This window comes from Budorcas taxicolor, chromosome X (genome assembly GCF_023091745.1).
Source record: "Budorcas taxicolor isolate Tak-1 chromosome X, Takin1.1, whole genome shotgun sequence".
Classification (NCBI taxonomy): Eukaryota; Metazoa; Chordata; class Mammalia; order Artiodactyla; family Bovidae; genus Budorcas; species Budorcas taxicolor.
The window spans coordinates 83,958,255-83,984,580 of NC_068935.1; the positions used below are offsets into that span (position 1 = coordinate 83,958,255).

Sequence of the window (26,326 nt, forward strand, 5' to 3'; positions counted from 1 at the left end):
TTGCTCATGGTCAGCATGGCTAAAGATGTATCAATTTTTTCTCTTTTCAAAATATTGGTTTTGTTTTAATTGATCTTTTCTATCCCTTTTTTTAAATCTTATCCTCACTGATCTTTACCATTTCTTTTCTTATACTGACTTTGGGCTTTCTTTCTCTTTTTTTACTCATTTCTCCAAATGGTAGTTATATATATATATATATATATATATATATATATATTTTTACATTGGAGGATAATAGTTTTACAATGTTGTATTGGTTTATTTCATACAACTTAAATCAGCCATATATATATATATATATGGCTATATGTATGCATATATATGTTTGATGCAAATGTAATTACAGTTTTTGCATTGTTAAAATTTCCCATTTGATATTGGAATATATTCTTTTATATTTATTTACTTGGCTGTGCTGGATCTTAGTTGCGGCATATGGGATATTTAGTTGTGGTATATGGAACCTAGTTCTCTGACTAGGTATTGAACCTGGGCCCCCTGTATTGGGAGTGCAGAGCCACAGCCGCTGGACCACCTGGGAAGTCCCCTGAATACCTTCTTTTTTTTTTTTTTTTTTTCCTAATGGATTGCATGATTTTATTTCTTAAGAAACTTTAGAAAGTGTACAGCTTTGGAACTTTGTCCACCTCTCAGTCATCTGCCCACCTAGGAGCTTTTGCGATCAAGTCAAAATCACAGCGTTAACCACTGGGCCTCAGGGCAGTACCCGCATCCTCAGATGATTGTTGTTGTACACAGAAAATGAGGGAATACAGCTAAGACGAATACCAGGGAGCTCCCACACGGCAGTTCCATTTTCATTCCTTCATAAAAATCCATAATAACTCATGGTTAGCAATCAACACAATCACTGTGCTACACCATAACCCACACCTTCTGATCGACAGAAAATGAGAAGGATAGTAATTATTATAAAATAAAGTAACAATGATAATAATGCCATAACTTAAGATCTTTCATGTAGTCCAGCTACAGAATTCATACAAAATGGAATAATTTAATGAAACAATACTGCTCTCTGTATAAGTTAAACATTTTCCTTCATCCTACCTAAGAGCTATAAATTATAGACACTAAATTTTAAATCAATGTCTCAACATAAGGTGTAAACAAATGGAGGGATCAAACAAGCAAAAGGAACTGCTCTGAATTCCCTCCTGCTTTTGCTTTTTGGCTGATGCAATCAGTGTCACTTGGAGGAGGGCGATGTTTTTACCTGTACTGGAAATGGTTTAATACCTGTGTGTGTAAGTCTTGCCTGATGTCCAATCTGATGCAGTGTCAAAGCGTTTAAACCATCCTCTCTAGGTCTTGAGCCCAGAAAGAGTGTTTGGCAGTGACTAATCTTGGAGACAGAAACTAGGCCAACATCTGTTTTTATATCAAATTCTAGATTAAAATTTCCTCAAAGCAGATACCTTGGTTTGTTTCTCAGAGCCCATGATTCTGGAGACAGAAAGGATCTCAGGCCTTGGACAACATAAAATCTTTCCAATCTCTTCTTAGCATCAGTTGTTCTTTCTGTGAATTTCCAAATCCAATTATTCAAATTTGCATGGAGCCAAATACATTTTACAAGTAGCATTTAACAGAAAAGCTATTATGGTGGGGAAAGGGGCTGCCTTTTGCAAATTGCCTGTTTTGCCTTTTTTCTGACAGTGGCAGCCACTCACGAAAGCTTCTGGGGTTAGAATGAGTTAATACAAACATAAGGTATGGTCTGGGACTGGACACTGGGCAGACTCATACACCTCCTAGCTGCCTTCAAGGACTGTTCTATTTAAGTCAATAAAACTCTAGAAGACAAACAACCTGGTCCCAGGGAGGGTTGATTCCCATCTTCTCCATGTAGTTAAACTGAGACATTCTGTGCATGTCCTTTAACAAATTGCACATTTGCTTTTCCAGCACTGTTGTCTTACCCTTCTCTCTTCCTCAGGCTCTCCCTCCCCTGGCCATTTCTTCCCTAAAAGACATAGTCAACAGGTAGGAAGGAAGTAGGATACAGGAAAATGGCACTCAAGTCTGAAAAATCAACACACTGGTCAAGGTAACACACTTGCCAAGGTCATGACACTGACAGCAGTAAAAAGTGGAATATTTGTCAAGGACAAGGTTGGACACTACCTGTAAGTCTCACTACCAAATGCTGCTTAAACTTTAAAAATGAGATCAGCTTCCACATACACAGTTTTGAATACATGCCCTCAAAGACCTTGGATACCAGTAGCTGGTCACCAAACTTTTCTAGGTCTTTGCATCTCCCATCTGGACAAGCTGGTTGAGTTTAGTGTGGTCTTTTACAAGTTCCCTGGAATTGCTTTTCTTCTGCTGCTCTTTGTTTTCTAAAATGCTCATTATGTCTTGCTTTGGCTCTTCTTCAGTCACTTACAGCCAAAAGAACTGGTCCCCTGTTCAAGTAGCAATAATACCTCCTGGTCCCACAAGCTCCCAAGGATGTTGCTCCTAAATTTCACTTTTTTTCCTTTCCTCCTTTTGCTCTTTTTTTTCTGCAAGAAATTATTGTCTTTTTCTCTATCATATATAGTTCACTCTTTACAGTACAAAGTGTTAAAATGTCAAACAAAAATAAATATCAACGTTACAGTAGCTAGAATATTCAATAAAATATATCCCTGCCATTCTTGACTGAAATGTTCAGTGAGACTTAATTTCATTTGGATATTTTTCTCCAGAGATTTGTGAAGTCTCATGTTCCTGTTATTGCAGCTCATTTCTAGGGGTAAGAAAGATGGGGCAGCTCTCCTCCCAGACAAAAAAGCAGGGGGAGAGTGGGAAGAGTCTGGGGGTAGGGTGAATTTGAAATGCCAGTATAGTTATGAGATCTTCAGGGTGGGTGTTCTTTCATTACCAGGTAGCAGAGCTGTAGTGTTTATTGGTCCTGACTGTGGCATCAGAACATTCCCCATCTGAAGAGTCACAGTCCGATTCTTCAAACTGCATAGGATTCTCATAGCCACGTTCCTCCGCACACAGCTTGCCCAGAGACATCTGTGTTTTCACGCGGTGCACAGCACACTCCTTGTCAGAGAGCCCATCCAAATGTGAGGATATCTCAATGGGGATCTCTGGCGTCTGGGACAGCAGGTCATCAAGCTTCTCTGCCAGGCAATCTTTGAGTTTATCTGCTAACTCATCAGGGCTGTTTGAGTGGTCACTGGTATTTCCTTCCTCGCCATCAGACACAGAGAAATTCTCAGAGCTAAAGGTGGAATATGACTGGCAGCTGCTGATACAGCGATGGGGCCTCTGTCTTCGTGGAAATTCAACTTCACTATCTACTTCCCCTTCTTCCTCTTCAGAGGAGTCATCTCCACTCTTCTGGAGTGGCCTTGTTTTGCGAGGTAGCACTGGGGGAGTGATGTGATGAGAGGCGCCAAGGGATGACACAGACCGACAACTGCTGAATTCATTTTCTTCCATTTTCTCAGAACCCTGGGCATTTTCCAAGAGGGGATTGTGTGCTGGTGGCTTGAAAAGGTTGGGGCTCCTCCCCACCGGCTTGGCCGAGGGGACGTCTAGGGAGCCATGCTGTTCTGGCCTGCACTGGAGGCAGGGGTCATAGGGGTCAGCCTGACAACAGCCCCAGGGGCCAGCCTGGCCCTTGTCAGGCTCAGAACTTCTCCAACAATCTGCAGCCATGGCCATGGAGATGAGGTCAGGGCTAGAGCCAGGCATCTGTCTTTGAGAGTGGTTGCTGAGTGGGCTCCACAGGGCTGCTGCAGGACCAAAGTACCTCAGGTTGTTGGCGCAGGTGGCAATGTCCTGTCCGTGCATATTGAGTCTGGGATGGTGACTCTGCAACACGGCAGGTGGGGGTTGCTGGTATTGCTGCTGCAGAGGATTACGGTGCTGGGGAGATGGGTACTGGGGCTCAGCTTAGTAGAGGGAAGTGGGATGGGGTGAATTCTCTTGGGCGGGCTGGTTTTTCAAGATGGCCACAAAGTCACTGTGGCTGCCTCAGCTGTTCCCACGTCGGTGGCATGGTTTGCTTCAATATTGGCTCTTGCTGCTGGAGGAGGACAGTTTGGGACTCCCGGGTAAAGGGGATGCCATGGGAGCCACTTCCACACTGGGGATGCCTTCAGATCTCAACAGATCTGGCCGCTTGGCCTGCATCCCAGGTCTGTGAGGCAGGCCTTTCCTCTTCATGAGCTTCTCCATGGCATTGGGGTGGATTATTGGACAGACAGGATGTCGTTTGTAGGTTCCAGGATACTTCTTCTCCACGGCCTGCTCATGTTTGATGAGCTCCTTCTACCGCATCTCTAGCTGCAGCATGATGGCACTCAGTTCCATGTACAAATTATTAGCCCACTCAAGTTTCCGCTCTTAGTGCTCACGAATATCCAAAGCATGCCTGAGCTCTTCTCTGCGCCTTCGAATAAGTTCTTCATCTAATCGGTGGATACAGGTTCCTTCACTCTTAATCTTCTCAAAGTGCTTTTTCACTTCTTCTCTCCATTCAGCCTGAGACTTGAAGTAAGTTTCTTGTGGGGTGGCAAGTACATCTGCAGACACGATGTCCAAATGCATGAGTGTCTGCCGAAAAGAAGGTCGGTTGCAAGGTCTACTCTGCCATGTCTGCTTCATAAGGATTTTGAATCCATCAGGGCAAGTGGAAGGAACTGGAAGGTGTAGGCTATTGCTTCCAACCCCCCAAATAATGGCTGAAGAGTCTACATCTTTGTACAGAATCTCCCCTGTTAGCAGCTCCCAAAGCACCACTCCAAAAGACCATATATTGACCTTTTCAGAGACAGGTTCATTCCGTATCACTTCTGGTGCCATCCAGGCGACAGTGCCAGCGAAGGACATCTTGGTACTCTTATCACTGAGTTCCTTAGATGTACCAAAATCTGAAATTTTTACTGCATCTGTGTGAGTCACTAAAACATTAGGTGATTTGAGATCACGATGAATAATTTTATGAAGGTGCAAATAATTCATTCCACTTGCAATTCCCGTGGACCAGTCTACTAGCAATCGAGGTGTGATTTTCCTGCCAGCTCGCAAAACCTCAGAGAGTTGTCCACGGGCACAGTATTCCATGATGATACAGTAACATGGGGCCTGAGTACAAACACCCTTGAAAGCGATGATGTTAGGGTGCTTCAACTTCCTCAAATGCTTGATATCCATCTCATTCTGTTCTCTCACTTTCTTGATGGCCACCTCCTCCGCTCGGAACTTGCCCAAGAAGACAGCTCCCTGGGCTCCACTACCCAGCCACTGCAGCTCTGAGATCTCCTGAAATGGCACTTCCCAAGTATCTTGCTGCTGCAATTTGTAATCAGTGGAATATGCCTTCCCAATGATATTCCATACAGGCCTTAAGCATCCAAATAGTCCTTCAAGAAACCCACCACTGCCGCTGCCTGACCTGCTGAACTGAATCTTGATGTCTTCAGTTCCGCTTGTGCCCTCTCCACCCACAGTGCTGCTGTTCCCATGAGACATGGCCATCTCCGATTCATCTTGTTCCCTTAGCTGCAGAACGCTGTTCTCAAACTGGTCCCTGGAATCCTCACTTATGCTTGTCAACACTGTTGTGGTGATGGGGCTGTTCGTGCCCTCAGCTAGCTCAGTTTGCACCATGCCCTTTTCCTGCTGGTCCTTAAGAAGCTTGAGGGAAGCGTGGCTCCCCAAAGGTGCGAGGTCATCCTGTAGTCCATTGAAGGCTTTGTTTTCACTCAAAGGTAAATGTGGAGAAGAGGAGCAGCTCAGGTGCTCCTGAGGGTTGGCCATCGTGCCATGAGTGTGCCTGAGGTCCTGAGGTGACACTCAGAGGATCATTACAGAAGAGTTCCAACGTAAGAGGGGGCTTCAGAACCTTTCCCAAAGTGCTAGGATTTGAATGCCAAAATACAAACTGATCATGTTTTTGTCCTTTACTGGTCCATGGATTTTTTTAAACGAAGTCCATATTAGCATCCACAGATATCAGAGTTCTGCAAAACTGGAATCCACGGTTCCAGGACGACCACGGACGCCCCGCTCCGCCCATCGCGACGCCCTCCACAACCTGAATACCTTCTTAATAAGTGTGGTTGTGTTATACATCATTTTAATGCACATTTAGTGCTTTATGTGTTTTGTTAATGACATTACTTGCTGCTTATTTTACGTTTATTTTAGACTAGGTAAGTTATATTAGACATAAAGCAAATTCTAGTGACTTTCTTATTTGAATTTAAAATAGATTGTAAGGCAGCAGAAACAACTGGCAACATCAACAATTCATTTGCCCCAAGATAGGCTAATCGATGTCCAGTGCAGTGGTGGTTCAGGAAGTTTTGCAAAGGAGATGAGAGTTTTGAAGATGAGGAGAATAGTGGCCAGCAATTGGAACTTGACAAAGGCTAACTGAGAGCAATCATCAAAATGGATCCTCTTACAACTACATGAGACGTTGCCAAAGGCCTTTCTATGGTCATTTGTCATTTGAAGCAAATTGGAAAGGTGAAAAAGCTTGATAAGTGGGTGCCTCATGAGCTGACCAAAAATTTAAAAAAATAAAATATTGTTTTGCAGTGTCATCTTCTCTTGTTGTATGCAATAATGAACCATTTCTAATTGGATTGTGATGGAAAGTTGATTTTATATGGTAAGCAGCAATAGCCAGCTCAGTGGTTGGATTGAGAAGAAGCTCCAAAGCACTTCGCAAAGTCAAACTTGCACCAAAAAAAGGTCATGATCACTGTTTGGTGGTCTGATACCAGACTGATCCACTACAGCTTTCTGAATCCTGGTGAAACAACTCCATCTAAGAAATATGCTCAGCAAATCGATGAGAGGCACCAAAATCTGTAACACCTACACCTGGCATTGGTCAACAGAACAAGGGTCCAGTTCTCCATAACAAAGCCTGACTACACATTACACAACCAATGCTTCAAAAGTTGAATGAATTGGGTTATGAAGTTTTGCCTCACCACCATATTCACCTGACCTCTCAACAACCAGCTACCTCTTCTTCAGGCATCTCAACAACTTTTTGCAAGGAAAACAACTCCACAACCAGAAGGATGCAGAAAACGCTTCCCAAGAGCTTGTTGAACCCCAAAGCATGGGCTTTTATGCTAATGAGTAAACAATCATATTTCTCATTGGCAAAAATGGTTCCTATTTTTATTAATAAAGATGCATTTGAGCCTAGTTATAATGATTTAAAATTCACAGTCTGAAACCAAAATTACTTTTGCACCAACCCAATATATATATTCCCTGTCTTTTGAGCTTCCCTCCCACCCTACCCCTGTAGGTCATCACAGAGGACCGAGTTGGACTCCCTGTATTATATAACAACTTCCCACTAGCCATGTATTTTACACATGGTAGTGTAAATAAGTCAATGTTACTCTCCAATTGTCCCACTCTCTCCCTTCCCCACTGTGTCCACAAGCTTGTTCTCTATACCTTCATCTCTACTCCTACCCTGAAAATAGGTACACCAGTTCCATTTTTCTAGATTCCATATGTGTGTGTGTGTGTGTGTGTGTGTGTGTGTGTGTGTGTGAATGAATGTATGATATTTATTTTTCTCTTCCTGACTTACTCAGTCTGTATAACAGGCTCTGGGCTCATCCACCTAAGTTCAACTGACTCACATCCATTCCTTTTTATGGCTCAGTAATATTCCATTGTGTATATATATATATATATATATATATATATATATATCACAACTTATTTATCCATTCATGTGGTGATGGAAATCTAGGTTGTTTCCATGTCCTCAGTTCAGTTCAGTTCAGTTCAGTCACTCAGACATGTCTGACTCTTTGTGAAACCATAGACTGTGGCACGCCAGGATTCCCTGTCCATCACCAACTCCTGGAGCTTGCTCAAACTCATGTCCATAGAGTCAGAGATGCCATCCAATAATCCCATCCTCTGTTGTCCACTTCTCCTCCTGCCTTCAATCTTTCCCAGCATCAGTATCTTTTCAAATGAGTCAGGTCTTCATATCAGGTGGCCAAAGTATTGGAGCTTCAGCTTTAGCATCAGTCCTTCTAATGAATATTCAGGGTTGATTTCCATTAGAATTGACTGGTTTGATCTCCTTGCAGTCCAAGGGACTCTCAAGAGTCTTCTCCAACACCACAGTTCAAAGGCATCAGTTCTTTGGTACTCAGCTTTCTTTATGGTCCAACTCTCACATCCATACTTGACTACTGGAAAAACCAGAGCTTTGACTAGCTGGAACTTTGTAATCAAAGTAATGTCTCTGTTTTTAATATGCTGTCTAGGTTGGTCATAGCTTTTCTTCAAAGGAGAAAGTGTCTTCAATTTCATGGCTGCACTTACCATCTGCAGTGATTTTGGAGCCCAAGAAAATAGTCTCTCACTGTTTCCATTGTTTCTTCATCTATTTGCCATGAAGTGATGGGACCGGATGCCATGATCTTAGTTTTTTGAATGTTGAGTTTTAAGCCAACTTTTCCACTCTCCTTTTTCACTTTGATCAAGAGTTTCCTTAGTTTCTCCTCACTTTCTTCCATAAGGGTGGTGTCATCTGCATATCTTATGTTATTGATATTTTTCCTTAAAAATCTTGATTACAGCTTGTGTTTCATCCAGCCCAGCATTTTGCATGATGTGCTCTTCATATAAGTTAAATAAGCAAGGTGAAAATATACAGTTTTGATGTACTCCTTTCCCAATTTTGTAGCAGTCCATTTTTCCATGTCAGGTTCTGACTGTTGCTTCTTGACCTGCATACAGGTTTCTCAGTAGACAGGTGAGGTGGTCTGGTATTCCCATCTCTTTAGATATTTTCACAGTTTGTTGTTATCCACACAATCAAAGGCTTTAGCATAGTCAATGATGCAGAAGTAAATGTTTTTCTGGAATTTTTTTTGCATTGTCTTTGATTCAGTGGATATCAGCAATTTGATCTTGGTCCCTTTGCCTTTTCTAAATCCAGCTGGTACATTGTTTTTCTTGGGAATGGTTTTAGTCACCGCCTCCTCTACAATGTCACAAACCTCTATCCATAGTTTCCTCTTTAGCACAGTAGACAGCACATCAGTCTCATAATCTGAATGTCCTGAATTCAAATTTCAGAGACAGCAATGTAAAGCTTGGGCTTCTGTGTTGGCTCAGATGGTAAAGAATCTGCCTGCAATGCAGGAGACCCCGGTTCAATCCCAGGGTCCAGAAGATCCCCTGGAGAAGAGTATGGCTACTCACTCTAGTATACTCGCCTGGAGTAATCCATGGACAGAGGAACCTGATCGGCTATAGTCCATGATGTCACAAAGAGTTGCACACGACTGAGTGACATTTAACTAAATGAATAAACATCCTGAAGAAAATCAAGTCACATTTCCAAGATTTGTTTGCCTATCTTTAAAGTGAAGCTAATCCAAAATGTTTCCCTAATTGATTAGCATATGGTTCTACACTGGCCAGTCATTTATTGGGACTGTTTCTACCCTAGTTTCATTTAAAGGTTAATCAGGATGTGAGATTTGAACGATTTGAGCATTCCGGGCATATCCTACTATGATAAGACAGCTATCATTTTCAACATCCTTCCAGGGTGTTTGGGAGGAATCAGTGAGCTAATAGATTGGAGAGCCTTTGGGCAAGGGTCTGTGTATATGTGGGTTGTCAAAACTTGTACATTTTCTGTAAATTCAGTCTCTCTCTTTCCATGTTCTAGCAAAGTTACCTTGCTGACTAATAATCCCCCCACTTCCTGGATTCAAACTGCAAAATTTTCCAATCCACTATTAAGCTTCTCTGACTCTTTGGTTGGCAAAGTCTAGGCTAATTAGTGTATTCTTGAAGGGAATTTATTGGCCCATCTCCTTCCTTTGATTTTATGACCACTGCCCGCTCTGCTTTTCTCCCATTCTACTCTCTCTTTTTTTGCCACTTTATTTATTTTTTAATTGAAGGATAATTGCTTTACAGAATTTGGTAGTTTTCTGTCAAACATTAATAAGAATCAGCTATATTCATTTCTAGCCTCTGTTCCATAAGAGAAAGTTACCTCTCATCACCCTGTCAAATATGTGCTTCCTACTGAATACCTCATCCCATCATCTACAGCTCCCTTGATGATGCATCAGTGAGACCAATTTCAGATATGCTCACCTCTGGATAATGTGACAAGAGAGGCCAGAAAACAGAACACAATAAAGTGTAACATCCACTATAGCTTGGAGCTGAGTAATCATTGTAACCTCCCAGAAAACAGGATTAGCGTGGAAGGATGTGTTGTAGGGCTTGTATGATTAATATGTGAGACCAAATGGATCTAGGAATCACTGATGTGGTGTTATCTTTACAGGAAATAGAGAATCTTCATCAAAGTGATAACTGTGACTGGGACAATAGGATAGGGCAAGTAATGAGCTGTTGTGATGTCAAAAGCAAGACTCTTTATATTGAAATGAAAGTTCTGAATATAAGGAACTGAAGATAATTGTCTTCACCAGAATTTTTCTGTTTACATTTGAAATAAATACTTTAATCACTCAAGGCATTTGGGATAGTGAAAAATGGTTAGTAACCTAACTGCTATAGAGAAACAATTGTATTAGGTGACAGATGTTTTTGTTTGTTTGTTTTTTTTCTCTTTTAATTTAAATTTATTCATTTTAATTGGAGGCTAATTACTTTACAATATTGTATTGGTTTTGCCATACATCAACATGAATCTGCCATGGATGTACATGTGTTCCCCATCCTTGAACCCCCCTCCCACCTCCCTCCCCATTCTTTTGCTAAGAATCCAGATACTTTTGAAGATAGCACCTTGGACATTATTCAAAAATTGGTTATTGAGCATTTTGTATGTCCTGGACACTGTATTAAATTCTGGGGATATTTAATACATACAACATTGAATGAGAAAGTGTCCTTGCTCATATATAGCTTATGATCTAATAGTAATAATTGGAAAATAAACACATATATAAATAAGCATGATAATAAATGCACAGATTATAATAAGTGCTATGCAGGGAAAAATGATGTGGGATATAGTAATGATGGGAATTTGAGACTTATACATTATCTGGGGAGCACTTACTCTGAGGAGGTAAATATAAATATAGACTTGTAGGATAAAAAGGAGTCAATGATGCTGAATATGGAGGAAAAGGATTCCAAGTATGGGAAGCATAAGAGCAAATGTTTGATGGAGAAAATAGTCTGAAATGTCATGAGTCCAGTTAGATTGGACCATAGTAAATGAGGGAGAGAGTGGGATAATAAGTTTAAAAAGTAGGCCAGGACAAGGTTGTAGGCCTTGGTAAGGGGTTTGGAATTTATTTTTAATGCAGTACTATGCTTCTGAAATGTGTTAAGCAAGAAGGTGACATCTGCATCACAGTTGCTCTGAGAATGGATCTGACTGGGGCAGTGGAAAAGTAAAATCATGAAGTAATCCAGATGAGAGAAAATTATAGCAATGGATATAGAGAAGTGAACTGATTAGAACTCTATATTTGGTGGCAGAATTGACAGGAGTTACTAATGGGTTGAATGTGGGAGATAAGGGAGAGAGAATAATTAAGGATGGCTTTTATATTTTTTGACTTAAGCAAATGGGTGGATACTGGTCCAATTTACTGTTATGAGGAAGACTATGAGGAATAGGTTTAAAGGTGAGGATCAAGAGTTCTATTTTGGATAGATTTTGTTTGCAGTGTCAATAAGACATCAATAATGAGATTGCAAGTCGACAGATACATGAATTTGGATCTCAGGGAGAAAATCAAAGCTGGATATATATATATATATATATATATATATATATATATATATATATATATAGATAAAGACATAGAAATTAATAAAGAAATAGATATAAATAGAGCTTGAAACTTTGGGGCTAGAAAGCATCAGTTATGCATGGAGGGTAAAGAGAGAAGAGAAGCAGACTCATATGAGCACCCTAAGGAAATTCAATGTTTAAGGAAGATGAGCCATCAAAGGATCCCAGGAAAAAGTGAGTAAAATAGAAAGAAAGCCAAGAGAGAGTAGCATCATGGGAGCTGAAAGAATTAATAGTTAAGAAGGAAGTGATAAAAACTTGCTGAGTAGTTTAAATAATTTGAAGATAAAAAAATATCCATTGGAATTTTTATATCCATTTTTTAAAGTTCCTAGAATATATATTTCTTTTCAATATAAATTTATTTATTTTAATTGGAGGTTAATTACTTTACAATATTGTATTGGTTTTGCCATACATCAACATGAATCTGCCACGGGTATACACGTGTTCCCCATCCTGAATCCCCCTCCCACCTCCCTCCCCATACCATCCCTCTGGGTCATCCCAGTGCACCAACCTCGAGCATCCTGTATCATGCATGGATCCTGGACTGGCGATTCGATTCTTATGTGATATTATACATGTTTCAATGCCATTCTCCATAATTATACCACCCTCTTCCTCTCCCACAGAGTCCAAAATACTGTTCTATATATCTGTGTCTCTTTTGCTGTCTCGCATACAGGGTTATCATTACCATCTTTCTAAATTCCATATATATGTGTTAGTATACTGTACTGGTGTTTTTCTTTCTGGCTTACTTCACTCTGTATAATAGGCTCCAGTTTCATCCACCTCATTAGAACTGATTCAAATATATTCTTTTTAACGGTTGAGTAATACTCCATTGTGTATATGTACCACTGCTTTCTTATCCATTCATCTGCTGATGGACATCTAGGTTGCTTCCATGTCCTGGCTATTATAAACAGTGCTGCAATGAACATTGGGATACACGTGTCTCTTTCAATTCTGGTTTCCTCAGTGTGTATGCCCAGTAGTGGGATTGCTGGATCATAAGGCAGTTCTATTTCCAGTTTTTTAAGGAATCTCCACACTGTTCTCCATAGGGACTGTAATAGTTTCCATTCCCACCAACAGTATAAGAGGGTTCCCTTTTCTCCACACCTCTCCAGCACTTATTGCTTGTAGACTTATGGATCGCAGGCATTCTGACTGGCATGAAATGGTACCTCATTGTGGTTTTGATTTGCATTTCTCTGAGAATGAGTGATGTTGAGCATCTTTTCATGTGTTTGTTAGCCATGTGTATGTCTTTTTTAGAGAAATGTCTGTTTAGTTCTTTGGCCCATTTTTTGATTGGGTCGTTTATTTTTCTGGAATTGAGCTGCAGGAGATGCTTGTATATTTTTGAGATTAGTTGTTTGTCAGTTGCTTCGTTTGCTATTATTTTCTCTCATTCTGCAGGCTGTCTTTTCACCTTGCTTATAGTTTCCTTTGTTGTGCAGAAGCTTTTAATTTTAATTAGGTCCCATTTGTTTATTTTTGCTTCTATTTCCAATATTCTGGGAGATGGGTCATAGAGGATCCTGCTGTGATTTATATCAGAGAGCGTTATGCCTGTGTTCTCCTCTAAGAGTTTTATAGTCCTTTTTTTTTTTTATCCATGGATATAATTGGTATCTATTCTTTTCAGAATTTTACTTTTAAGTGGAAAAGAGAAATAGCTAGAAGGGCTGCAAAGGGGAATGTGGGATAGAGATAAACGTTTTTTCTGTGACTGAAAAACCCTAGAACATGCTTGAAGCATGAAGATTATGATCCAGTAGGGAACAAGATATGGAAGAGAAGCATGGATGGAAAATGGAAAAGTTAAGTCTTTGGTAATGTGAAAAGGGCTAGGATCCACAATACAGCTAGAAAAACTGGCCTTAGATAGCACAAGAAATCTTTCCTTCATTGTAATAAGAAGCATAGTGGGAAAGAGGCCCACTTGCAAATAGATTAACAGACTTACTTTTTAAATTTATTTATTTTAATTGGAGGCTATTTACATTGACATGATTCAGCCATGTGTATACATGTGTTCCCCATCCTGAACCTCTCCTCCCACCTCCCTCCCCATCCCATCCCTCAGGGTCATCCCAGGGCACCGGCTCTGAGCACCCTGTTTCATGTGTCAAACCTGGAATGGCAAACTATTTCACATATGGTAATATATACATTTCAATGCTATTCTCTCAATCATCCCAACCTCACCTTCTCCCACAGAGTCCAAAAGTCTTCTTTATTCTGTGCCTCTTTTGCTGTCTTGTATACAGGGTCATCATTACCATCTTTCAAAATTCTATGTATCTGCATTAAAACACTGTATTGGTGTTTTTCTTTCTGGCTTACTTCACTCTGTGTAATAGGCTCCAGTTTCATCCACCTCATTAGAACTGATCCAAATGCATTGTTTTTAATAGCTGAGTAATATTCCATTGTGTATATGTACCACAGCTTTCTTATCCATTCGTCTGCCAGTGGACATTTAAGTTGCTTCCATGTTCTGGCTATTGTAAACAATGCTGCAATGAACATTGAGGTACACGTTTCTCTTTCAATTCTGGTTTCCTTGGTGTGTATGCCCAGCAGTGGGATTGTTAGTTTGTATGGCAGTTCTAGTTCCAGTTTTTTAAGGAATCTCCACACTCTTCTCCAGAGTGGCTGTACTAGTTCGCATTCCCACCAACAGTGTAAAAGAGTTCCCTTTTCTCCACACCGTCTCCAGCATTTATTGTTTGTCAACTTTTTGATAGCAACCATTTTGACCAGCATGAGATGGTACCTCATTGTGGTTTTGATTTGCATTTCTCTGATAATGAGTGATGCTGAGCATCTTTTCATGTTTGTTAGCCATCTGTATGTCTTCTTTGAGGAAATATCTATTTAGTTCTGTGGCCCATTTTTTTGTTTGGGTCGTTTATTTTTTGGAATTGAGCTGCAGGAGCTGCTTGTATATTTTTGAGATTAATTATTTATCAGTTGCTTCATTTGCTATTATTTTCTCCCATTCTGAAGACTGTCTTTTCACCTTGTTTATAGTTTCCTTTGCTGTGCAAAAGCTTTTTAAGTTTAATTAGGTCCCATTTGTTTATTTTTGCTTTTATTTCCATTACTCTGGGAGGTGAGTCATAGAGGATCCTGCTGTGATTTATGTCAGAGTGGTTTGCTTATGTTTTCCTTTAGAAGGTTTATAGTTTCGGTTTTACACTTAGATCTCTAATCCATTTTGAGTTTATTTTTGTATTTGATGTTAGAAAGTGTTCTAGTTTCATTCTTGTACAAGTGGTTGACCAGCTTTCCCAGCACCACATGTTAAAGAGATTGTCTTTTCTCCATTGTATATTCTTGCCTCCTTTGTCGAAGATAAGGTGTCCATATGTGTGTGGATTTATCTCTGGGCTTTCTATTTTGTTCCATTGATCTATATTTCTGTCTTTGTGCCAGTACCATACTGTCTTGATGACTGTGGCTTTGTAGTATAGTCTGAAGTCAGGCAGGTTGATTCCTCCAGTTCCATTCTTCTTTCTCAAGATTGCTTTGGCTATTAGAGGTTTTTCATATTTCCATACAAAGTGTGAAATTATTTGTTCTAGTTCTGTGAAAAATACCGTTGGTAGCTTCATAGGGATTGCATTGAATCTATAGATTGCTATGGGTAATATACTCATTTTCACTATATTGATTCTTCCAATCCATGAACGTGGTATATTTCTCCATCTACTTGTGTCCTCTTTGATTTCTTTCATCAGTGTTTTATAGTTTTCTATATATAGGTCTTTGCTTTCTTTAGGTATATTTATTACTAAGTATTTTATTCTTTTTATTGCAATGGTGAATGGGATAGTTTCCTTAATTTCTCTTTCTGTTTTCTCATTGTTAGTGTATAGGAATGCAAAAGGTTTCTGTGTGTTAATTTTATATCCTGCAACTTTGCTATATTTATTGATCAGCTCTAGTAATTTTCTGGTGATGTCTTTAGGGTTTTCTATGTAGAGCATCATGTCATCTGAAAACAGTGAGAGTTTTATTTCTTCTTTTCCAATCTGGATTCCTTTGATTTCTTTTTTATTGATGTAAAAGTAAGGAAATACCTGCCACAAGGCTTCTATCTTCCTAACCCAATTTCTTTCATAGGTGATCAGTTTTAGAAAATCTCTAGTTGCTCCTGAATCATATTAGTGGTGGCAAGAGGAAATCAGCAGTAGCCCAGAAGAACTTAAGAGACTTCAGTTTTGAAAAGGGGGCCTTGGGTCTCTATCTACTTACAAAGTCTGAACCCTGCTTATCAGGCATCTTCTTCCAGTAGACTTCATTCAATTTGAGGACCCTAGAGGCTCTGTGTGGAGAAGGAGGGCACAAAAAAGATCACAGGAACGGGAAGTGTGGGCTTCAAGTGTAAATGTTCTTTCATATTTCTGATTCCTAACTTTGTGACCCATTTCCCTGTGGCAGAGCACCAGTAGAGACTTTGGAAATGCCTTTAGAGTCTTTGGCACATCAGGGCTGACCAGCAGACATAAAACCTTTTGGTTTGTTAAAACAAATTATTTCAACAAATACAAAATTTCCTTCCTACCCAGTGAGAGGGCAAAAACATTGTCCAGGTTTCACCCCAAACCACCCTCAAAGAATTGCATCTTTCCAATATAAACAAAGACAGTGCACACATATAGCTCCAATTTTCTAGGATACACAGATGCACACTCAGTACTGCCACCAAGGTCTATACATCTTTAAACTGCATTCAATCTCACACCCTCACAAATACATACCAACCTACACACACAGTCATGTCTGTACATATCCACATATTGACTCTGTAAATGTACATCTATTCAACATTCATTGGGAGATTTCCCATCCAATGTATGACACTGAATTAGAAACTGGACAGAAAGAAGAATGAGGTACATTTTAGTCTTTGAGATGCTTGTAGATTGGTGAAGTGTGGAGAATAATGAGTATGAAGTTTTCAAGATAAATACAAAAGTAACTGTAAATCAAAGTTAACATATTAAATATGCTTTATAGATACATGGACTAACTTCTCATTGTGTATCAATGAAGCAAGAGAAAACCTTTAGCAGAGGATATCTAGAAGAAATTCCTAGAAATCTCATTTGATCATGGCTTTTTAAAAAAATTATAAGATTTAATAATTTTTTCTTCTTTTCATTATTTAGCCCTTTTTGGATAAATTTGGACTGAATGATATGCTTAAGAAAACAATGGCAGGGCAGATGAGCTGTTCTTTAATCTAAGTTTCATTGGTTAATAGCTAAATGCCTTTTGTATGCAAAAGCATTTAACTATCAAATGGAGATAGTTTTCCTGTCTACAAAATAGGTCAATATTGAAATCAGATGGATGATATTCTTTGCAGCCAAAGACAGAGAAGCTCTATAAAGCCAGCAAAAACAAGACTGAGAGCTGACTGTGGCTCAGATCAGGAACACTTTATTGACAAATTCAGACTTAAATTGAAAGAAGTAGGGAAAACCTATAGACCACTCATGTATGACCCAAATCAAATCCCTTACAATTATACAGTGAAAGTGACAAATAGATTTAAGAGATTAGATTTGATAGACAGAGTGCCTGAAGAACTATGCACCATGGTTCATGACATTGTACAGGAAGCAGGGATCAAGACCATCCTCAAGAAAAGTAGGTGCAAAAAGGCAAAACCGTTGTCTGAGGAGGCCTTAAAAATAGCTCAGAAAAGAAGAGAAGGAAAAGGCAAAGGAGATCTGAATGGAGAGTTCCAAAGAATAGCAAAGAGAGATAAAGCCTTTCTATGGGAACAATGCAAAGAAAGAGAGGAAAACAATAGAATGGGGAAGACTAGAGATCTCTTTAAGAAAATTAGAGTACCAAGGGAACATTTCATGCAAAGATGGACACAAAAAAGGACAGAAACAGTATGGACCTAACAAAGCAGAAAATATTAAGAAGAGGTGACAAGAATACACAGAAGAATTATACAAAAAAAGATCTTAATGACTCAGATAACCATGATGGTGTGATCACTCACCTAGAGTCAGACATCCTGAAGTGTGAAGTGAAGTGGGCCTTAGGAAGCATCACTGTGAACAAAGCTAGTGGAGGTGATGGAATTCCAGCTAAGCTATTTCAAATCCTAAAAGATGGTGCTGTGAAAGTGCTTCACTCAATATGCCAGCAAATTTGGAAAACTCAGCAGTGGACACAGTACTGGAAAAGGTCAGATTTCATTTCAATCCCAAAGAAAGGCAATGCCAAAAAGTGTTCAAGCTACCGCACAATTGCACTCATAGCTCACACTGGCAAAGTAATGCTCAAAATTCTCTAAGCCAAGTTTCAGCAGTATGCGAACCAAGAACTTCCAGATGTTCAAGCTGGATTTAGAAAAAACAGAGGAACCTGAGGTTAAACTGCCAATGTCCTTTGTGTCATAGAAAAAGCAAGAGAATTTCAGAAAAACATCTACTTCTGCTTTATTGACTATGCCAAAACTTTTGACTGTGTAGATCAAAACAAAGTGTGGAAAATTCTTAAAGTGACAGGAATATCAGACCACCTTACCTGCCTCCTGAGAAATCTGTATGCCCCTCAAGAAGCAACAGTTAGAACTGGACTTAGAAGAACAGACTGGGTACAAATAGGGAAATGTGTACATCAAGGTTGTATATTGTCACCCTGCTTATTTAACTTGTATGCAGAGTATATCACATGAAATGCCAGGCTGGATGAAGAACAAGCTGAATCAAGATTCCTGGGAGAAATATCAATAACCTCAGATATGCAAATGATACCACCCTTATGGCAGAAAGTGAAGAGGAACTAAATGTCCTCTTGATGAAGGTAAAAGAGGAGAGTGAAAAATTTGGCTTAAAACTCAACATTCAGAAAAGAAAGATCATGGCATCTGGTCCCATCACTGCATGGCAAATAAATGGGGAAATAACAGAAACGGTGAGAGACTTTATTGGGGGGGGGGGGCTCCAAAATCACTGCAGATGGTGACTGCAACCATGAAATTAAAAGATGCTTGCTCCTTGAAGAAAAGCTATGACCAACCAAGACAGCATATTAAAAAGCAGAGGCACTACTTAGCCAACAAAGATCCATCTATTCAAGGCTATAGTGTTTCCAACAGTCATGTATGAATGTGAGTGTTGGACTATAAAGAAATCTGACTGCTGAAGAATTTATGTTCTTTAACATCAATTTTGGAGAAGACTCTTGAGAGTCCCTTGGACTGCAAGGAGGTCAAACTAGTCAATCCTAAAGGAAATCAGTCCTGAATATTCATTGGAAGGACTGATGCTGAATCTGAAACTCCAATACTTTGGCCACCTGATGAAAAGCACTGACTCATTGGAAAAGACCCCAATACTGGGAGAGATTGAAGGCAGGAGGAGAAGGTGACAACAGAGGATGAGATGGTTGGATGACATCACTGACACTATGGACATGATTTTGAGCAAGCTCTGGGAGTTGGTGACGGACAGGGAAGCCTGGCGTGCTGCTTTCCATGTGGTCACAAACAGTTGGACATGACTTGGTGATTGAACTTAACTGAAGGACAATGAATGTTTAGAAATGTAGTCTCGTTTCATGCTCAGGAAAAAGACAAACACATGAATATTCATGAGGGCCGATAGTAGTGATAATCTCTGACAATACAGAAAGAAATCATTGTTCAATTTAAGGAGTTATACACAATAGGGAATATCATATTTTTATTTTATATGTGTACCCTACTCTGAGTTCCTATCTCAGCCTTCACTGTGTTGGCAACTGGGAAAGCTGAACTCATCTATGTAAAATTTAAGCTGGGGCTTTTCTAGACTTGTGTAAGAAGCTTATCTGATGTTATGACTTACCTAAGTAAAATGTAAGCTGGTGCTTTTCTAGACCTGTGTCTCAAGCTTATCCGATGTTAGGAATCACCTAGTGAACTTGTTAAAGTACAGGTTCCTGAATCCAAACCCCCAACTTTCAAGTCAGAATTTCCAGGGAAGAGGTATAGTAATCTGTGTAGGTAACTAGTGCTCAAAGTAATTTTTATCACAAGGAAAGTTTCAGAAACATGATTCTAGGCTAAACCACTCCCTGTGGCCTATCACCCATTCTTTTATGCATTCATTAACTCATTCATTCATTACTGCCCAAATACCTACTTTGTACCAGCCACTATGCTAGCCTGAGGGAGTCAATACAAAAGTAAGGAAACATTGGCACAAAGGACTAGAGACAAATTTCTAAGTACATGTAAAAATATGCACATCACTAGAACTGGTACTCCACATACTCAATTTTGTTTAGGAATAATTTTAGTGTGATAATCATTATGTCATTTCCTTCTTGTATGTCAGCTCCTCAAGGTAAGTGACTGTCACTTATCTCTCTCCAACTTATTGAAGGCTGAAATCAATTAAAGTGATTTGTTGACTTGGCTTAGAACAGTTCTTTCACCTTGGATATGTCACTTTACTTTCTCTGAATCTCATTCTGTTTCTCTGGGAAATTGGAGGTAATTATCCCTAGTCCACAGGGATGCTTAAGGATTCAATGAGAGGGAAAACTGTGAAAATAACTCTGTAAACACTCAGGCACTTGTTCAAAATGAGAACTGTTTCTCTGCCTAATTTTTCTGGTGCTTTGTGGGAGCATGCTATCTCATGGCTCTGTTTCCCCAGTTAAAGGACAAAAGTTTGAGGCTTTAGGGCACTGAGCCAAAAGGGTAGAATACATAACGCCCTGTCACCCTTTTATCCACCACCTCCTGGATTTATCATGTATCTCATCATTTATCCCATCCCTCTGGGGTTAATTATTACCAGTTCCTGAAGAATGCTTTTGAGTCTTTGAGCTTCATGATTTTTGACTCTTGAACCAAACATGACCTCTTTGGGGTTGGAAATCCATTTACTCTTGGCAAAGTCACAACATCTTGTTTCAAAGAAAAGGGGAGTAAAAATATTCTAGCCCACAAAATCTAAAGAGTTTTATAACCAAAGCTTATAAGACATTTTTGGAGCTGAATTCACTCTTAAAACAGAGCCTTTGGATGATTTAAGTATAAATGAATCAGAAGGGTTCAGATCAGATTTCCCTTGAAATATACAAAGTTTAGAAATGGAAGGAGCAGCAGCTCAGCCAAGAGCACTCTCTGTTTGGGCAAAGCCTCCAGGGTGGCTGGGATCACATAGTATTTGCAGAGATTTCCCATGAAGACACAGAAGTAGATCCCAAAGACCTGCGCCATTAGGCAAAAGAGAGCTCTAACACCTTCCTCGATCCTTGTGCCTGCGCCCAGGCCACCCAAAGGCCATGAGAGTTCCTGGGTAATGGATGGCCAAACTCCAGGAATGCATCTATTAATAAGAATCTCTGTACACAGAGGAAAGAGATAAGTTGCACTCCCAGCTTATAGCCCTTTAGTATAGTAATAGAGACAAGCAGAATACATAGGATATTCAGCAGGCCCATGTGTCATGGAAGAGGTCCAGCACAAGCTAATAGCAGCAGCAGGGGAAAGTAAACAACTTAGAGAAAGGGTAAGAGCATTGGAAGAGAGTCAAGAGACTTCCAGATCTGAATTCTTCCACTCTTTTTTCATATTTATCCGACCTCAATTATACTCAATCAATCAAAAACCAAGTATTGTGGATTGTGATTCTTTCACAGTTTCATTCCTTATTTGACAATCTACCATTGCCTGAGGTTAGGTATTATCATTTCCATCCTGGATTTTTTCCAGTTTCCTATTTGGTCTCCCTGTTTTTAGTCTCTCTCCTTCATTCCATCTTTCACACTGGAGTCAGAGTAATATCAGAAAACAAATTTGATCATGTCACCATCCTGCTAAGACCCAACCATGGCTCCCCATTTCCTATATAATAAAATTTAAACACATGTTATATGTTGTAAATATAGCGACATATGTGGTCTGAACTTTACTTTTCCATTCTCATGCACTCTAACACAAGTTTGGTTAAACCAGACATTTTAAAGTTTCCTCAATTCCAGATCTCTGTTTCTTTACATCTATCTATTTATCTATCTATCCATCCATCTATCAATCATCTGTATTAAATCCTTGCTGGAACAAAATATAAACAGTAAGACAAACAAATCTGTTTTTAAAATAACAAATAGCTAACATAAATTGAAAAATTATTATGTGCTAAATACCACTCTAAATATTTCACATATATTAAGTCTTTTACTCTCCCACCAATCCTATGAGATATATTCTATTAAGATGATCCGTATTTTACACATAAGAGAACTGAAACATATAGAAGTTCAGTAGTTTGTTTTCAGATTCACAGCTAAGAAGTAGTGAAGGCAAAATATAAACGCAGCTATGACCCAGAGCTGCAGTTTCAGCCCGTACATCATATACCTGCATTTCCTGACATATCCTTTAACACTTGTGCTTTCATGTATGTTATCTTCTATTCTTGAAAACATTCACCTTTATTTTCTCTAAAGCAAAAGCTCACACTTGTTCTTGAGGACTCAACTCAAAGACTTCCCCTTCACTGAAGCCTCTCTTGACTTACCCTCCTTACTCCCTCCCTGTATCTATACAAGCAACATTATGAAAAACTAGTTTTAGTTCTAGTTCAGTCACTCAGTCGTATCTGACTCTTTGCGACCCCATGAATCGCAGCAAGCCAGGCCTCCCTGTCCATCACCAACTCCCAGAGTTCACTCAGACTCACGTCCTTTGAGTCAGTGATGCCATTCAGCCATCTCATCCTCTGTCGTCCCCTTCTCCTCCTGCCCCCAATCCCTCCCAGCATAAGAGTTTTTTCCAATGAGTCAACTCTTTGCATGAGGTGGCCAAAGTATTGGAGTTTCAGCTTTAGCATCATTCCTTCCAAAGAAATCCCAGGACTGATCTCCTTCAGAATGGACTGGTTGGATCTCCTTGCAGTCCAAGGGACTCTCAAGAGTCTTCTCCAACACCACAGTTTAAAAGCATCAATTCTTCGGCACTCAGCCTTCTTCACAGTCCAACTCTCACATCCATACACGAGTACTGGAAAAACCATAGCCTTGACTAGATGGACCTTAGTTGGCAAAGTAATGTCTCTGCTTTTGAATGTGCTATCTAGGTTGGTCATAACTTTTCTTCCAAGGAGTAAGCATCTAAGACTGAGTCTCTGTAAGCCCATGTTACTCTGTTCATGATGTTGATAAATTAATTCTTGTGCTGTATGAGAGATTATTTGTTTGCTTGAGTCTCTCACTGGCCAATGAGCTTCCAGTTCTTATTCATATTTGTATTTCCAGTTCTTAACCCAATACTGCTATAGATTAGTCTATCAGTAAATTTTGTTGATTTTTCTTCCATGTGATCTTTGGGGGAATAATTATTTGTTGGGTAAAACTTTCCCATGGATTGACTGAACTCACTGATACCTATCTGCTAAATGCTGGAGGTATTATTAAGTTATTAAGGCACCAAACCACCCTCTCTAAAAGTCCTTTCAGAACATTGGTTGAGAACTGCTGGGAAAATTTCTTAAGAAACCAGAAACTGTAGTAGATATAGGACAATATTTGGGATTAGGTAGTCCTGTATTTTAATTCTTCCATGTATTTGGCTTTGTGACTCAAAGCAAGTTACTTATACTCACTGAACCTCAACTTATTCACCTGTGAAAGGGGGTTAATAACATATAGTTTCAAATGTTAGAATAGTTTTAAGCTTCTGAAATTAGAAAGCATCCTAAAATATATGTGCATATTTACTGTGGGAGTCTGTCCTTCCTTCTTCCCTTCCTACCTTTGTTATTCTCTTTCTTTTCCTAAAAAAAAAACTATTATGAAATTATTTTTTTCAATCTTTAGCATCCAACATATTTTTCAATTATAATAATGCCTACTTTATAAGATTACAGCAAATATTAAATAAGATTATTAGATAAAAGTAAACAAACTGTAGGTAATCAATAAATAGAAGGTGGTGAAATCAGAATGAAAAGTAAGAGGTTTATGAATTTATAAATATTTATATACATTTAAATGTTCTCCATCTTCTTGGGCCTTCTAGACTGTAATGATTCATCTCAGCCTAGGAAAAGAGGAGGCATGAAATCTGCTCTGAATGTGGCATTAAATTATTCCCAGAGTTCCCAGAGAGAAGGGTCTTGGATTTGTTAATGAAATCATTCATTCAAACATGTAAGTCCAACATATATGCTACATACTGTTTTGGTCACTGGGGATTCAAAAGTGAAGAAAAACCAATGATCTCTGCATTCATGGAGCTAAATTTATTGTAAAGTAAACAATAAAACAAGATATGTGGACAGAATGTGCTGGGGGTGCAGGGGATCAACTTTTAAGAATATAGGCCACACTGACTAGGTGACTTATGAGCAAAGACCATTGAAATAAGAATATTCCAAGCAGAAGGAACTGGAAGTGTCGAAGCCCAAAAGCACAAATATGTTTGATGTATTTGTTGAACAGCAAGAGGCCAGTGTGGGTGAAGCAGAGACAGTGACAAAAATAGTGTCAAAAAATTAGGTTAGAGAGATAACAAGGCAGGGATTCAAGGTTGTGTGGGGCTTTGCAAACCAAATTATATTATATTTTTTATTTAAAATTATCAAATATGTTATATAAAATTAATGAGGAGAAAGATAGCGTATTGCTTGTACTCATTTGTGCTCTTTGTTATATATTCCTTCCTGATGATTTGAAACTCCTTTTTAAATTTATCGCTACCTTTCTGTTTGACGAACTTCCTTTAGGCATTATTTAAGGGTAGGTCTACTATCAACACACTCTTTTCAGTTTTCCCTTGAAGAAAATATCTTTATTCTTGAAGAGTTTTTCAAGATATAGAATTTGCTGTTGACTATCATTTTCCTTTAGAACTTTCATTGCATCCTTCTGGTTTCCATGGTTTCTGATGAGATAGCTCATCATTCTAACCGATGTTCCCCTGTATGTCAGATGCTGCTTCTCTTATTGACTTTGATCTTCTCTTTGCCTTTATTTTTTGACAGTTAAAGTATGTTGTGTCTTGCAATAGACTTCTTTGGATCTAGCCTGTTTGGGAGTAGTTGAATCTCTTGCATCTTATAGTCTTTTAATCAATTTTAAACCATTATTTCTGGAATATTCTTTCAGTCCGATTCTTTTTTCCTCTCTTTCTAGGGCTCTGATGACAAAAAAAAAAAAAAAAAAAATTGTATCTTTTGTTATTATCTCACAGGTTCCTCAGGCTCTACTCAATTTTTTTTTCAGTTTATTTTTCTCTTCATTGATTAGATAGAATAAATTATATTAATATGTCCTCAAGTTCACTGATTCTATTCACTATTATCTTCATTTTAACTTGAACTCATCCAATGAGTTTTAAGTTTCTGTTATTTTGTCTTTCAGCTCCACAATTTCCATTTTATTTTTATAACTTCTCTTTCTTTGCTGAGAATTCCTACTTTTTCATACCTTACAGAAATTTTTACAATTGGTGATTGAAGCACTTTAATGAGAGTTGCTTTAAAATCTTTGTCACATAGTTCCAATACCAAGTTGGTTATTTTCTTATTCAAATTGTGATTTTCCTTGTTCTTGGTATGGCAAGTGATTTTTGTTGTATCCTCTAGATTATGAAACTTTTCATCCTATGTGTTTTTTAAAATTTTGCCAACTGCCATTCTGGTTAAGTTTAGCTTCTAGGTCCCAGTCTAATTTGTGGCTCTGGTTCTAGTGACAGTTTAGTTTTTAGTATCTTTGTGGTGTTATTTTGGTCTACTTGATTTATCTGGTGCTGCTGATATCCCCCACTAATTTCTGTTAGTGCTGTCTGAAGAAAAGAAGATATTTCCCTGGGCCATGTAACTTATTACATCTAGGTTGAGGGAAGGGAATTTCTTGCCTACAGGAAAGAGGAGCATTTCCCAGGTTAAACCACTTGTACTGAGACACCCCTTGCTAATGCCATCCACTTGCTTAGTGTCTCTTGGTGGCAAAAGTGTAATTTGAGGCCCAGCACAAAAGGAAAGTTTGTCCTTTGTTCACTTACCACTAGTGCAGTTCCTAATCAATCTTCCTTGATGGCGTTGCCAGGCTCTGTGTTATCGGTGGACTTCTGTTTGACTTGAGGGAAAAATAAGCCTGTCTGAGCTGCCATCTTGTTATATTTGGGTTGGGAAACAGTTGGCCTGGGTTTCTTCTTCTTTTGGATAAAGAAAAAATCATAAGATAACATGCTATAATGGTGTTTCCCTTTTTTAAAATTTGCTAACCAGTTTTCCTTCCTCTTTCCACATTTTATAGTTCTGTTTTGGTTGCCTCTTTCATTATTTACAGGGTATAAAATTGTACTTAGTGGGGAAGCACAAGGAAAACTGACCCAAGCCATCTCATCTTCTCGATGCTGTTTGAAGAATAAAATCATATAAGAACAAGTATAAGAAAATGGAGGTTAATAAGGAAGCTATTGTATAAACTCAGGTG

At 39.0% G+C, this 26,326-nt stretch overlaps 1 protein-coding gene across 1 annotated transcript; it reads right to left on the reverse strand.

Moving 5' to 3' along the window:
• Positions 1-2,892: 2,892 nt before the first annotated feature.
• LOC128070371 (mitogen-activated protein kinase kinase kinase 13-like) lies at positions 2,893-5,793 on the reverse strand. Its single transcript, XM_052663690.1, is given in 1 exon segment — positions 2,893-5,793. A coding segment is annotated over 1 exon segment (2,901 nt).
• Positions 5,794-26,326: the final 20,533 nt, after the last annotated feature.